The sequence below is a fragment of the Bombus huntii genome, chromosome 3 (assembly GCF_024542735.1).
Source record: "Bombus huntii isolate Logan2020A chromosome 3, iyBomHunt1.1, whole genome shotgun sequence".
Classification (NCBI taxonomy): Eukaryota; Metazoa; Arthropoda; class Insecta; order Hymenoptera; family Apidae; genus Bombus; species Bombus huntii.
Window position 1 is genome coordinate 17757638 of NC_066240.1, and position 15653 is coordinate 17773290.

Here is a 15653-nt window from a genome sequence, read left to right on the forward strand (position 1 = left end):
GTTGATATATCTATCGAAATACATTATGCAAAATATGTTAATAATTCAAATTGTTTTACATCTAATGATAAGCGAATATAAATCGAAAAACAAAAGACTGGCATCGTATGATATTCATTAGACTAATGAGTAAAAATAAAAGTCATGAGTAATTCAGAATTGTGTCACAGAACTCCTGAGCATATATTCCTTATCAAAATCCGATTTAAATTAACTCTGCCAAAATACCAAAATGATGAGAACTTAAAAACTGAATTACTCGATATAATAAAACGCGGAAACATGACACGTTACTACGAAGATGTATGTAAGGCATTCGACTGGAAAATTGACGAGAATCTTCTCGATGCAATGAAGCATGAAAACGAGCTTACGTGGAAGGAATTAGAGTCCTCTGATAATTTGACTCTTGAGGACACTGAAAAAAGAAATTGGCGAGAGAAGTTCGAGTTCTTTTGTGAAACTGGTAATCTCGATCGTGCCACAGACATTGCGAACTCCGTCATAAACGACGAAACTAATTCATCCAGCATCAAAGTCGAAGCTGCATTCGGTTTGTTTAGAATAGCACACATAAAAAATAATATTCGCTCGATGGGGCAAATAATTACCAAGATAACAAATCTGATGGAAGGTTCTCATGCATCAGGCAGCAATTGGTGTTGTCGTAATAAATTGAAAGTGTACGAAGCTGTTTACTATCTGGCAACGCGAAACTTTCCTCGCGCTGCGTGCCTTTTGCTGGACTGTATCCCAACCTTTGAATCCTATGAACTATTGCCATTCAAAGAGGTCGTAGAATACACAACATTATCAGGAATAATTTCCTTATCCCGATCGGAACTTGATTCTCGATTCAACAACAATGGCCTCTTGCAACAAGCTTTGCTCACTGAGGCTCCCAAATACAGAGCATTTTTTTATTCTCTCTATGATTGTCACTACAAAGAATTCTTCGAAAAACTCGCCTGGATAGAATGCGAGCTTAGAGCAAATCCTTTGCTTCATTTCCATTATCGTTATTACGTAAGAGAGATGCGTTTGAGGGCATACTGTCAGTTATTGCAAGCATACAGGACCATCAATTTAAGTAGAATGGCGACAGAATTTGGCGTGACAGAAGAATACATAGAACAAGAAGTGGCACATTTTATTGCCAATGGCAAATTGCATTGTAAAATCGATAAAGTGGCTGGAATGATCGTTACCATCAGCGCTGCTGGTTGCAACAGAGGGCAAGCACCTGATGTTTCATGCGATCGAGGATTAATTTATCAAAATATCATAAAAAGAGGCGACGCGTTACTTAATCGATTAAAAAAGCTTGGTCAAGTTGTAGATTATTAATTTTATGATAATTTATTCTTCAATGATAGTCTGACATGTCATTATATCAGTGACAATATTATTATATACATATGTAAGTTTCGTAAACCTTCATGGCTCAAGATTTAAGATTTACTAGGATATTCAAAAATTTTTAATGTCGAATTATGTTTAAAGTAATTCGTATTCCCACGGTATTGAAAAACTTCAAGTCGTTTCGAAATTGATATTCAAACGTGCATTCACTAGTTACTAGCTATAAGTATAAAACGGAAGTGATTGAAATATTTGCGTCAAGTATGTCCAGAATCTGACGTATTTTTAAGTGTTTGATAGTATCTTAAATAGTATTTGTCAATTAAAAAAAAAAATATGCTTCAAGTTTTTTTGTTTACAAATGTTGTAACTAAATAAGTGGCGTTAGGAATCCTCCAGTTCAATAAACCATTTATTTTCTAACCTTATTTAATCCTGTATATATTCTGGAACGTTTTGTTTCGTTTTAACAGAGGTTATAGTAATTATTTTTTTCATGAGTTTAATGAAATAATGGCGAAACGAATTCTCACGAAATATCCTCGATCTATTTACAAAGGAACCAAAGAAATTAAGCAACCGTTCAATTATTTGCTTGTACTGGACTTTGAATGCACTTGCAAAAAATACGAGAAAATTGATCCACAAGAAATTATCGAGTTTCCCTGTGCAGCAGTGTCTACGACAAGTTGGAAAGTTGAAAACGTCTTTCACGAGTATATTAAGCCAAAATACCATCCTCAGCTTACTCCATTTTGTACAGAACTTACTGGAATCATGCAGGACCTGGTAGACAATCAACCTTACTTTCCAGAAGTGTTTGGAACATTTTGTAATTGGTTAGAAGAACACAAATATTTTAAAGACGGGAACGATTCTGCATTTGTTACATGCGGTGATTGGGACTTAAAGTTCATGTTACCAAGCCAATGCGAGTTAGAAAATATATCATTACCTAAGCAATTTATGAAGTGGATAAATTTAAAAGGTAGCTTTTGTGACGCAATAGATCATTATCCACGAAATTTAACAGATATGCTTTTACATCTTAACCTTCCTTTGATTGGAAAATTACATTCTGGAATGTCTGATGTAGAGAATATGGTCCAAATAATACAAGCTCTCCAGTCACGGCATAATGTACAATTTAAGATAAATAATGTACACCATGATGCATTAAGGGAATATGTTATGAACAAATAAAGATTTTATTGATTAATTTATTTATAGTAAAAATATTGCTGATATAAAAATTAAAAGCTATAGGATTGTAGTATCTGTATAATAAATACTTCAATAAAAAATTAATTCTAAGATTTCAATTTACAATTACTTAACTGTTACTTTTATTTGTACATCAAACTTTTTGTTCTCGGTATAAATTTCAAGAACCGCGTTGAGATTCCGTTCGATTTTTCGTTTACACTGTATTTTTAGTTGAAAATCTCTTCTAGTAGGTATCATTCCTTCCGCAGGAACGACTCTTAAATACTCCGTATTTGATAAAAAAGTTTCAAACGGTTCTGCCACAGTACAAGGACTTCTTATTGTTACAACTGCTTCTGATCTAGTCGGTGGAGTTAAAATTACAACAGATGGGCTAATCATAAAATCGTCTGCATTCATGCTGTTTTGAAATGTACTATTTGCTACAAAAGTCCTGAAGATTTCTTTAAGTAAACATCAATGTCTATTGAACTTTATGACATTTAAGTTATTTATTACACTCACTCTGAGGGTAGGAAACTTTCACCATTTCCTTCATATATATGACTATTGTCACTACAAAGAGAATAAAACATTTGTGATTCGTCGGCATTATCGTGAAGAACGGACATAGTTTCATCGGCGCACACTTCCACCGTTAACATTATTTCATGTTGATGAATCCCTTGACAAAGGTCCCCAAGATTTTGCTAAATAATATTTAGATTTATAAATAATTTATTAATTAGAGCAGTTAGTAAATTCCTTGTTACGTACCACTGAATCTCGTACAGCATTTATATCCGATATTAATTGTTCTCCAGAAAAAGTTTTACATAATGGTTGAATAATATTCCTAAAAGTTTCATTTTCATTTCCACTCAATTCGCCTGTTTCTTTCATTTTATTATATAATCTAAAAATAAAAAATAAAAAAAATGAAAAGTAGAATAATTTTTTATAAACTTAACACGTTGACTGCCACGCGTGTTTTCAAAGAAATCTCCGTCAGGCCACGCGTGCAGCAGTACCAAGCGTTCTCTGCTAGGTACTCCCATCGATATTTTAGTAATGCGAGTCGCTCATGTGGTGGTCTCAAGAATCTTTCGTTTCGTTTGTTCGCAACATTAAAACCACTAGCTGTTGTTGAATATAATGAAGGAAAGTGTGGTATAGATTATTCCGACCAAATGGTTTTTTATGCCACCACAATTAGAAAAAGAATCAAATGGTACAGAAAACTTGGCATTCAACTCCTTCTGGGAAATTCTGTTGTAAACGCTTTGACGGTTTACAAAATTGCAACAAGGAAGGATATAAATATTAGAATATTTAGAGAATTATTAATTGCAAAATTATTAGGGTTGTCTGAAAACACAAAAAATCCTTGTCTTCGACGGAATCAGCATAATATCGCCGTTCGGAAAAATGATTCCGGAAGAAGCATTAGAAGATGCAAACTATGTTATGCGAATAAAAGACGTCGAATGGACCGAATTAAGGCACAAAAGAATTTGAAGAATACAACAACTTATTGTCCAAATTGTCCCAACCAACCTCAGTTATGTATAGAATGCTTTAAAGTTTTACATTCTAAATAATTTTTTTAATAAACCATTTTCGTATTACTTTTATAACAATTCAACAGTTCTATTATTTCCTCTGGAATATCTTTTCAAATACCTACGACGATCCTTTGCAAGTAGTCAAATAAGCGCCACCCGAATATGGGTTACGCGGCCCGACCTTTGCCGACACCCGAATACAGGTATCGTGACAGTCAACGTGTTAATATTACTCACCTACGAATTCGCCAGCGCGTAGGTTCATCTCCATGGGTAATTAATAGGGTTCCAACATGTGAGACATTAGATCGTTGCAGTAAAGCTAGATCTTCCTTTCGCGGTTCAAATTCCAGAGTCACCCATTGAACTTCTTTCGAATTTAGCAACAATTCAGTTGGATTTACTTGCCAACTCGATGCCATAGTAGGATATACAGCTGAGATTATTAAAAAATAATTTAGAAAATGATCATTTACAATTCATATACTTAAGATACCTTTGGGTATTAATTTGATTTTAACATAGGAACACAGATCTCCAATATTTTGTAATTTGATCTTTGCACGTGGAGTTCTTCCGCACCTTAAAATACCAAGGGATAACCACATTTTTCCGCCTGTGTCTTTAAATGCTTCTGAAATTTCAACTTTGCTATAACCCCCATAACCATATAGAAATAGCTGCAAATGATATATTACAAATAGATTCAAATATTAATTAATTTATGAGAGTTTCAACAAACAATACGTTTATTTACCACTTTCGAAGATCCAGATTCAGACTCTTCTCTTTTTGGCTCATAGTGTCTGAATATTATTTTTCCAGCCGCTGCGCCTATATGATGAGGACTAAATAGAACGGACAGCATCCTACTTTCCAAACCTTGCAGAGCTAATACAATAATACCAACGGGCTGTCGTTCTCGAAGAAACTGAGAGAATGTCAAATGTTTTTATAAATATAAAATATTAATTAAATGATATTCCAGTGGATTAAATATATTACTCGAAAATTTTTTTCACTGTCCGATATAATAGCTTGTATCCTTATTTTGTTGTTACTTGTATTACGAATAGTGAATTCCCTAATTTCTGACTTTCCTGTTTTCACGCTATTCCATATCAGAGCAGCGTGAGTTGTTCTGATAGGAATTTTATCGCCAGTAACAGTTGAACCAGATACTGAACTAAGAGGCGAATTTCTGCCAGATACGCCCGACCTATTATCGTGTAAAATGTCAACATGTAAGACTTTGTAGAAGCTTAATATAACATATAATATTAAATTTACTTGTTTAAAACCACGCTATGCGGAGACGATGGAGAACTAACAGGTGGTAAATACTGAGGTGTTTCACATCGAACATTTTCATTTTCTGCCTCTGTATATGTGTTTGATTCTCCGATTACAGAATAGTAATGATCATCGCCACCAGCAGTTAATTTAATTTTTGCATACCTATAAATATATGCAAAAAACAATAAAAAGACATTTATGATATTATATAGGTTTATAAAATGTCCTCTCACATTTTAGGAGCGCCTGATGTTTGTTGCTTGTATGTAATAAAGAAGCACCCAGTTTCCCTAGGTTGCACAAGTAAATTTTCTGGTTCAACTGAGAAATATTTTGAATTTTTTGTTAATTCAATTTCTTGGATAAATGAAGCTATTATTAGCGTCGGTATCGTCCCAAGATTAATCACGGTCAAGGGCTTGCTTTGTTTGTTAGGAACGACCAAAGGTAAGTCTGTATCAATAGTTTGTATCTTATAAATTCCTACTTGTACAATAAGAGGAATTTCTTGGATTATTATACTGTTCTCTGGAGCACTTTCGTTTTGAATTATTAAAGTGCCAGCGTAATGTTGTAAGGATTGTTGTTGCGTCTCAGTATTTTTTTGCGCAACAGCCTTGCATCGAACATTTGTAGTGCGTACTTCTTGAGATTTAAGAGTAATGTGTTGTGATTCTTCTGGATTTTCTAAGCTAAATATTGCTGGTTCATTCTACATTGCATTAAAAAAAAAAAGATAGCAGACATAACAAATAAAATACATATGAAATTAATTAGATGGAATTATCACCTGTAGTATAGAAATTTTGATGGGTACATCGACATTATTTTTATTTTTTATTGTAATAGGTAAGACTGCTATGCTATTTTCAGCAATATACTGAAAATCTAATTCTTTTTTTTGAGAAGGGTTTGACACGTTTATATCAATTTCTTCGGGTTTGAGACATATAATATGTTTCATAATCCATTCAATTCTTGTTACCATATCTGATACTGTTATGTTTAAAACTGCAATAATTGGTTTACACATTTTCACCACTATTACGGTAATCTGAAATAATTATGTTTTAATTTTTATATTACTGTAAATTTGTAATCGTCTTTTTTTTACCTTAACATGTTGTTCTGCATTTGGTTTAATAAGAATAACATCTTTCGGCAGTGTAAGTCGGACATTATGCTTATCTCCTTGAATTTGATTTACGCTTAATGCACAAATGACCCATCTATCACTTTTATTTAAGAGTTCGATATCAATTTCTCTAGGTATAGCAACGATACAACTGCACAATTCTTCTGTACTTTTACCAATCACGACGTCTATAAAAAATAAAAATTAACAAATTATAAAAGAACAAATTAGAGGATGATATACTTATTGTGTTATATCTTACTATTAACATAAGATTCTTGTAAATTTGAAATATTTTCAATTTCTGATCTATCTTTACACGAAACATTTTCCTTTTTTATATTTTCTTTTTTTCCTATTTCTTCTTCTTCAAGACCGGTAGACTTATCCTCGTGACTAATCATTGCGTTAATTTTCGAAGTATAAGGTGATATTTTGTTTTCTGTATAATTTGGAGGAGTTAATGTAGAGTCTACCAACAATGACTTAAGCTCTAAAAGAGATAATATTTTTTGAGTGAAGTGAAATATAGGAATAGTTTTAAACTTAATTTATTCAAACAACTTATTAGTTGATTAAAATTTAAAATTTTTAGGAAAAAACTATACCTTGACTGTATAAGGATGGTAAGTTTCCACTACTTAACTCTTTCTTAAGTTCCTGAGAAATCGCCTCATAGTTTATTTTTGTACCTGAGTTAGAGTCAAATGAAAGCATTCTTGGAATAGAATGTTTAATATCTACAGTTTCATTGATGGTTTTACTATCTAAAGATAATTTTGAAGAAAGATTTAGTAATCCCACATCTTTTCCAAAATTATCTATATTTCTATTTGAAGTAGCAGGCATGGATTTTCTACTTGAAGGCGATAATGTGTAAGTATCTCTAGCTACACTCTTCTCTTGCACTTGCGTGGATTTTTTCTTTTTCTTTGCCATGATGAGTTGATCCACTAATCTTCGTGGCGTGCCACTATCGATATCCTGTAGTGCTTGAGCGATACTGGTCAAACTCATAATACTTTGCTCTTCCACATCTCTTGTTATATTTGGAATATTTTGAGTTTTATCTTTTGCGATATTAGATCCAATTGAGGAATCTACAAGAAGAAATAGCCTTTTAGATATACAAGAAATTTATTTCAATAAATGCAAATAAGTAATACCTTCTGTTACAGAAGAGCAAGTTGAATCAACTAGAGGTATAAGATGATCTTTCTTTTTTGGACTGTTTACTGATAGACCCAAACTTGGCCTTTCTAACCCAGTATCCGATAATTCTCCAAAATTTCCACATTTTCTTCTAAAAAATTCACTCACAGATACCTTATGTCCAGCGCAGGATCTAAAATTTAATCGTATTTGATTATATTTAATAATATTTGCAATGCAAAATATTTGCAATTATGTACTTACTCTACTGATAAATCTAGTTCACCCATGATGCCAGAAAAACAGGATAAGTTTAAGTATTCTTTTTCAGAAGAAACTGTTGTGGGAAGAGCATAGGGATAATTTTGTTGCCAAGATACTTCATCAGCTAACATTTGATTGACCATTTCAGAAGCTGGACGAAAATCTTCATTATTAAATTGAGCCATCAATTCAGCAGTTGTTGAATCAAATGTTATTTGATTCAAACTTTTACTTGAAGCTGATGATGATAAATTATTTTCTGAATTTCTACTTAATCCGGATGAACGTGCACTGATCTCTTTTGGCTCAAAAACAACCTATATATGACACTCATAAATTATCCCAACCAATTCTTCATAAAAAATCATACTTACACTATTTGCTTTATCCTTAACTGAATGTGAAATATTTTCATTCTGAAGATTAATTTGATTGGAACATATGGATTGACCATAATCAATTAATGTTGAAGGAATGATATTACTAGATAAATTTTGAATATTTGTATTGTTTTCTTTGTTTGTATCTGCAATGGTAAGAAGCCATATTCAATATTTATCTACAAATAGAGACTTATGTTTAAAAAATTAAGGTTTTTACCATATGTAATAGATGCACTTTTTATATCACTACATCTTTGAAGTAGCTTTCTAGCACATTCTATGTCCAATTTATTCTCACTTTGTTTCTCTACTTCTTCTATTCCACTTACTTCAGCTAAAACTATAAAGATACATTATTTATCATGACCATCACTATAAACTATATAAAACACAGTACAGAATTTACAGGAAGATATACTGTCCAGTATTCCAAGAGATGACTCAGTAGACTTCCGCGTAATATCATTTTTGTCTTTAACAAATTGTTTACAAATAGCCTCTTCAATATCCCTATTAAGAACATTGTTTTCCAATCTGAAAAGAGTAATTAATTTTTTTTTTCTAATAACATATCATAACCATTTGAATTATATCGTATTATTCAGAACTTGTGAAATACAAAATTTACAGACAAGACAAACTCACGTGTTTTTTCTTTGTACAGTTGAAGTTGCTTGTGGCTGAGGAGTACTTAAAACAGTCACGTCGATAAAATCTGCTTCTGTGGGCTTTAATGGTGTGAACATTATCAAAATTTTTCTTTGTCTGTCGTTCAATCACTGTTGACCGCTAATCTCTCATAGATACAATTCGTACACGTTGAAGATTCTAAGCGATTTATCAATCGCCAAATTAATGAAACAAAGGAGAGATTGTACCATATTACTCGCAACTCAACGTATTGTTTGACAGTTGATCGATCTTAGCGTTCAAATTTGAAAGTATTCTGTGATCATCAAACATAGAACATGAAATTCTTACTATGTTGGATCAACGATTCACATACGGTGAATATAATGAAACTGCCATCTAGCCTAAATATTCCCGAAGCAAACCATCATGTGTATCATTATCATTATTCGTTATAAGAAGGAATCGACAACATGTGTGACACTGTACTAAATAATTCATAAACAGTTATTAATTTTCTGTAAGAGAGATGTTGAAAAGAAAAAATATTTTTATTTTAATAATGCATCGATAAAAAAGTATCGATAAGAAATTATTAGAATTATATGTTTTATAGTAAATATCCTAATTCGTTGTGACCGCATTAAAGTTTACATTTTCAAGATCACAATAAAAATTGTAACATATTGACAATAGAATGAACGAAAAGGCAGGGATGACGATGGAAAGGAAAAGATTAAATTATGAGAATAAACTTATATTAGCACCTATGGTACGAATTGGTACTCTTCCTATGCGTCTTCTTGCACTTGATTATGGAGCTGATATAGTGTACACGGAAGAATTAATAGACTGGAAATTATTACGATCATTTCGTCGTGAAAATGGTAAGAAAATGTTAGTATTAAAATATTCATCAAAACTAGCCTGGTTTAAAGAATTAGAAAAGTTACTTTAATGAATTCTTCTTTAGATGTTTTAGGTACAGTTGATTACATAGATAAAACAGATGGTACAGTGACTTTTCGAACATGTCTTAAAGAGAGAAATAAAGTAGTTTTACAAATTGGTACTTGCGATGCAACAAGAGCATTGAAAGTAGCCAAAATGGTAGAACAAGATGTTGCTGGAATTGATTTAAATATGGGTTGTCCCAAACTATTTTCCTTGGTAGGAAAAATGGGTGCAGCTCTTCTGAAAGAACCAGAAATAGCTACAAATATTTTAAAAACTTTAGTAGATAATTTGAGCATTCCTGTAACTTGTAAAATTCGTGTATTGCCAGATTTAGATAAAACTTTAGAACTTTGTGAACTTTTACAATCGACTGGTATATCAGCAATTGCGGTTCATGGTCGAACTGTTAATGAAAGACCACAACATATGAACCGTAATGATGTTCTGAAGAAAATATCTGATAGGCTTGCTATACCAGTTATAGCAAATGGAGGGTCAAAAGAAATACAAAAATATTCTGATATCTTCAAGTAATGCTTTACTTGAATTTTACCTTTAAAAATACATATATTGTTTGCACAAATTAAAAGTAACTGCAGTTATTTATTTACAGATTTAAGGAAATAACAGGATGCAGTAGTGTGATGCTTGCACGTGCAGCTCAATGGAACTGTTCAATATTTAGTAAAGAAGGTTTACTTCCCATGGAAGATGTAATAAAATCATATTTAAAATATGCTGTGGATTGTGATAATTCACCTTCAAATACTAAGTACTGTATACAAAATATACTTAGGGAACAGCAGGAATCAACATTAGGCAAGAAGTTCCTTAGTTCTCAAACTTTAGAGCAAATATGGTATGATTAATGTTGTTAGAATAATATGACCATTTATTGTGACATTAATCAGTATCTTGTTTTAGTGATTTATGGAACTTAATTGATTATTGTCTTTCAAAGAAAAAAGAATTTGAAGAAAAAGGTCTATTGGGAAGATCTCAAGTTTCACCTATGAGAGAAGACGGAAAACAGGATGAGGGACAAGCATCAAATAAAAGAAAGATTTCAGAGGAGGAGGACGTAACCTTAATGCATTGTGCGTTTTTAAGAAATAATTATGTAACAGATCTTGAACTACCAAAAACTATTTTACATAAATGGACGCAAACTCAAAGGAAAAAAATGCCAAATTATGATACACAACAAAAGGGAAAATTATTTCAATCCATCGTTACCGTCGATGGACGGAGATATGGATCATCCTTCTGGTAATAGACAGAATTGTATATTATGTTACATACTTTTATTTTATTAACGTAAATGTACTTTAAAATATTTTAGGGAAAAAAATAAAAAGTGGGCAGAACAAGGTGCTGCTCTGGTTTGTCTTTTTTCCTTAGGTCTAGTCAATAAGAAAGCTCTTGCTACAAATTGCAATGTTCCTTGTTGATAACCTATGAGCGAAGAATAGGAGTAATCAATTATTACATTACGATTTTTGAAAACTGACCTCATATTTTTTTATTAATTTTGTTATTAATAAAAAAACATTTTTCCAATACAGAGAAATATAATGTTTTTACTTATCCTTTCTAACAGCAGCGTTATATATGAATAATTTTTAATATTTCTAGATATTTTAAAAATATCACAATATTAACATTACAATATTCGTTTTATAATATAAATTTTTCAGTAACAACAAGAAGTCATTATAATCAGTGGTTATCATTCAAGAATAATAGAACAATAATATCAGTGGTTATCATTCATAATACAAATAAAGATGCTTTTTTATATAAATCAGTCTAAATGCTAAAAATATAAAAAAATGTATATCATATCATGATATCATTATTTATAGAGTTAAAAATTCTTACTAAAGACTTAAGTAGTTTAACTTTTGTGTATCTAGCCTAACAAAAAATTACATCCGATGTTAGGTATATCTATACTATATTTTGTCTATGACTAACCATTTTTCGGATTGTGTTAACGTTGTTGGTATTCTAGTCTCCTAAAAAATTATTAATTCTGATTTAAGTGATAAATAAATTAGAGAAAATAATAAATCAGCGTTAAAAGTAACTATTTATAATTTAACAATTAAATTGTTAATTAATAATGGGCCCACCAAAACGTTTTAAAAAGGACAATGGTATGAAGGTATCTTTTATTTCATTAAAATGTTTTACAATTTTTACCTATAAATTTTATTATTTTTAGAGCAATTTCAATAAAATAAGAGTTAAGATAATTTTTATTACAATTATATATGAATGTCAAGTTATTTGATATTGTAATGAAAGCTGTCACTTACTTTTACAGATAGAGGTAAATGGAAAAAGCGTAAAGAGGATCCAGAAGAATACAATGACGATGATACTTTAGATGATAATGAAACTGAAGGTATACCTGATGCAGCCAAAAATGATGTTGAAAAGCAAGATGATACAGCATTGGAAGATGAATTTGGTGCAAAGGATTATCGTTCGCAGATGATTTTAAAATCTGATTGTACTTTAAGGCCACTTTGGGTGGTAATGCTATTTTTAATGTTAATCAATCTCTTATAATCTGATTTTTTAAACATATGTATACAGATTATGTTATTATTAAAATTTTTTTAGGCGCCAAATGGGCATATTTTTTTAGAATCTTTTTCACCTGTATACAAACATGCTCATGATTTTTTAATTGCTATCTCAGAGCCAGTATGTCGTCCAGAACACATTCATGAGGTAAAAATATAATTAAATATCAAATTTGCTCATATAAAATATAAAAAATTTTCATAATTCAAATTTTATTTTAGTATAAATTAACTGCTTATTCTTTGTATGCTGCTGTTAGTGTTGGGCTTCAAACTCATGATATAATAGAATATTTAAAAAGACTTAGTAAAACTAGTATTCCTGATGGGATTATAGAATTTATAAAATTGTGTACATTGTCATATGGCAAGGTAAAGTTGGTATTAAAGCACAATAAATATTTTGTTGAATCTCCATATCCCGAGGTATTACAAAAATTACTGAAGGATCCTGTAATTCAAGAATGTAGGTTGAAAAAGACTATAGAAGATGAAAAAGATGAGATAATCACAAATGTTCAAAGCAAAACAAAAGCACCACAGGTAATACTTTTTGAATATTAATAGCGTAATTATTTTGATGAAGTACAATACCAATATTTTCTATCTTTCCTAGTTTGGAGCAAAAGCAGTGACTAATGTTCCAACTGGAAACACTAAAGTAACAGAAACGACTAACGATCAGGTTCCAGCAGAAGTAGCTGCTGTTCCCGAAGATATTACTACCTTCTATGATAAAATGGATAAAGAGGATGAAGATGAAGAAGAAGAACACGAATTAAAGACAGTTAGTTTTGAAGTAAATCAGGTACGGAATTTTTATCTTAATTTACACGAAGTAAAATTTCACGTGTTATTGAATATTTGTAAAAAATTATGTTGTAGGAAAAAATTGAAGTTATCCAAAAAAGATGTATAGAATTGGAGTACCCGTTATTGGCAGAATATGATTTTCGCAATGATACCGTAAATCCAGACATAAAGTACGATAGAGTAGTATAACAGAATTGTGTCTTATATATGTAGCAAAAGGTGTCTGTAAAATTACTAAATTATATTTTAGCATTGATTTGAAACCGTCGGCTGTACTGAGGCCCTATCAGGAGAAGAGTTTAAGAAAGATGTTCGGAAATGGGCGTGCTAGATCAGGCGTTATTGTTTTACCTTGCGGTGCCGGTAAAAGTTTAGTTGGAGTAACAGCTTGTTGTACAGTTCGGAAACGTGCGTTAGTCTTATGTAATTCTGGAGTATCGGTAGAACAATGGAAGCAACAATTTAAAATGTGGTCCACCGCGGACGATTCAATGATTTGTCGATTCACAAGCGAAGCAAAGGACAAACCTATGGGTTGTGGAATTTTAATCACAACATATTCTATGATCACTCATACACAAAAACGTTCATGGGAAGCGGAACAAACTATGCGATGGCTCCAAGAACAGGAATGGGGAATTATGGTTTTAGATGGTAATATACTTCTTCAAAACAAAATAGATCGAATTACAGATTTTCATTAAATTATTTAATATACATATACATTTTACATTTAATATACATATACATGCTCTTAGAGGTACATACGATTCCTGCAAAAATGTTCAGAAGAGTGTTAACAATCGTTCAGTCCCATTGTAAATTGGGATTGACCGCGACATTACTTCGAGAAGATGATAAAATTGCTGATCTCAATTTTCTGATTGGACCTAAACTGTACGAGGCCAACTGGTTAGAATTGCAAAAAAGAGGCTTTATCGCAAGAGTACAATGTGCCGAAGTTTGGTGTCCTATGTCGCCGGAATTTTATAGAGAATATCTTGGTTGCAAAATGACTAAAAAATTGGTAAATAATCGCATATTAATTTAATTTCATTTGATATATTTGACAACTTTTAAATACTATTCTATTTGCAGTTACTTTATGTGATGAATCCTAACAAATTTCGTTGCTGCCAATATTTAATACGATATCATGAAAGGCGTGGCGATAAAACCATTGTTTTCTCAGATAACGTTTTTGCTTTGAAACATTATGCCATTAAAATGAACAAACCGTATATCTATGGTCCCACTAGTCAAGTAAGTATAAATATAAAAATGGAAACCATATCAATCGCAAGATACCTTACGACACAAATAATTTCAGAGCGAACGAATACAAATTTTGCAAAATTTCAAATTCAACACTAAAGTAAATACCATATTTGTGAGTAAAGTGGCAGACACTTCCTTTGATTTACCAGAGGCTAATGTCTTAATTCAAATATCTTCGCACGGCGGTTCACGACGTCAAGAAGCACAACGTTTAGGACGAATTTTAAGAGCTAAAAAAGGTACAAGTCACTAAAAGTTATTTTACATGGAACGAATTAGACATAGTAAATATTAAATTTTTTCACAGGTGCCATCGCGGAGGAATACAATGCGTTTTTTTACACTTTGGTATCACTAGATACGATGGAAATGAATTACTCGAGAAAGCGTCAGCGTTTTCTTGTAAACCAAGGATATGCTTACAAGGTCATTACAAAACTTGCAGGAATGGAAGAAGTGCGTATTATGTAACTAGTAACATTGAATAATGATTTTGTAAAATTACTTTAGATTTTATTTCTTTGATTATTAAAATAGGAACCAGATTTGATGTATACATCTAGAGAAGAACAGGGTCATTTGCTACAACAAGTCCTATCTGCGAGTGACATTGATGCGGACGAGGAAAGAATACCTGGAGAAGGACCCAGACCTGTAAGTTTTAAGATATTAATGTGACTAAAAATTATACTCATCAAATTAGAAAATGTCATGTATTTTGTTGTTTGTTTTACTTTACCTAAACTATTATTTCAGATTGTACGTAAAGCCGGAAACATGACTTCGATGTCAGGCGCGGACGATGCAGTTTATTACGAATATAAAAAGGCTCCTAGTTCGTCTACAGCAAATAAACATCCGCTGTTTAAAAAATTTAGGACATAAAAAATTTGGATTGTATATATAAAAGTATTTAAAAAATAACATATAAAATCTTTCCTTAGTGTACATTTTTTAATATCAATCTTTTACTATACAAAAGAGCTTGAGTTCAGAGATATGAATTTTGTATTTAGGT

General features: G+C 31.6%; 4 protein-coding genes and 1 long non-coding RNA gene across 12 annotated transcripts; 4 read left to right on the forward strand and 1 right to left on the reverse strand.

The window, feature by feature from the left end:
- The first annotated feature begins 16 nt into the window (after positions 1–16).
- LOC126863914 (26S proteasome non-ATPase regulatory subunit 6-like) lies at positions 17–2691 on the forward strand. The gene is made up of 2 exons (XM_050614640.1): positions 17–1299; positions 1864–2691. Exons 1-2 carry the CDS (start codon positions 145–147, stop codon positions 2563–2565), a joined length of 1857 nt encoding a protein of 618 aa, XP_050470597.1. The 5' UTR covers positions 17–144; the 3' UTR covers positions 2566–2691.
- LOC126863839 (uncharacterized) lies at positions 2548–9309 on the reverse strand. Of its 3 annotated transcripts, none has more exons than XM_050614446.1 (19): positions 9009–9309; positions 8761–8897; positions 8581–8703; positions 8355–8506; positions 7981–8297; positions 7731–7909; positions 7173–7664; positions 6827–7057; positions 6544–6752; positions 6220–6483; positions 5663–6141; positions 5424–5591; positions 5139–5352; positions 4891–5064; positions 4630–4813; positions 4371–4569; positions 3346–3484; positions 3094–3278; positions 2548–2929 (listed from the first exon to the last, which is right to left on the reverse strand). In XM_050614446.1, exons 1-19 carry the CDS (start codon positions 9107–9109, stop codon positions 2692–2694), a joined length of 4185 nt encoding a protein of 1394 aa, XP_050470403.1. In that variant the 5' UTR covers positions 9110–9309; the 3' UTR covers positions 2548–2691. The 3 variants fall into 3 exon arrangements, with proteins under 3 accessions (XP_050470403.1, XP_050470402.1, XP_050470400.1); XM_050614445.1 differs by having other exon boundaries at positions 2548–3022; positions 8770–8897; positions 9009–9307; XM_050614443.1 differs by having other exon boundaries at positions 2548–3022; positions 9009–9307.
- LOC126863918 (uncharacterized) lies at positions 4195–5134 on the forward strand. Its single transcript, XR_007689002.1, has 2 exons — positions 4195–4336; positions 4959–5134. It is a non-coding gene; the product is annotated as an uncharacterized LOC126863918 (long non-coding RNA).
- Positions 9310–9438: 129 nt separating the features above from the next.
- Positions 9439–11512, forward strand: LOC126863877 (tRNA-dihydrouridine(20) synthase [NAD(P)+]-like). Of its 3 annotated transcripts, XM_050614550.1 has the most exons (6): positions 9439–9608; positions 9690–9880; positions 9967–10480; positions 10564–10809; positions 10875–11219; positions 11293–11512. In XM_050614550.1, exons 2-6 carry the CDS (start codon positions 9691–9693, stop codon positions 11399–11401), a joined length of 1404 nt encoding a protein of 467 aa, XP_050470507.1. In that variant the 5' UTR covers positions 9439–9608; position 9690; the 3' UTR covers positions 11402–11512. The 3 variants fall into 3 exon arrangements, with proteins under 3 accessions (XP_050470507.1, XP_050470508.1, XP_050470506.1); XM_050614551.1 differs by having other exon boundaries at positions 9439–9890; XM_050614549.1 differs by having other exon boundaries at positions 9439–9880.
- Positions 11513–11896: 384 nt separating this feature from the next.
- Positions 11897–15583, forward strand: LOC126863851 (general transcription and DNA repair factor IIH helicase subunit XPB). Of its 4 annotated transcripts, none has more exons than XM_050614493.1 (13): positions 11899–12117; positions 12280–12508; positions 12582–12692; positions 12805–13087; positions 13161–13352; positions 13430–13527; positions 13608–14011; positions 14116–14384; positions 14456–14620; positions 14688–14874; positions 14943–15091; positions 15173–15289; positions 15392–15583. In XM_050614493.1, the coding sequence occupies exons 3-13, from the start codon at positions 12688–12690 to the stop codon at positions 15518–15520; spliced, it is 1998 nt and encodes a 665-aa protein (XP_050470450.1). In that variant the 5' UTR covers positions 11899–12117; positions 12280–12508; positions 12582–12687; the 3' UTR covers positions 15521–15583. The 4 variants fall into 4 exon arrangements, with proteins under 4 accessions (XP_050470449.1, XP_050470450.1, XP_050470448.1 ...); XM_050614491.1 differs by having other exon boundaries at positions 12280–12491; positions 12767–13087; XM_050614490.1 differs by having other exon boundaries at positions 11899–12109; positions 12280–12491; positions 12767–13087.
- The last annotated feature ends 70 nt before the right edge of the window (positions 15584–15653 follow it).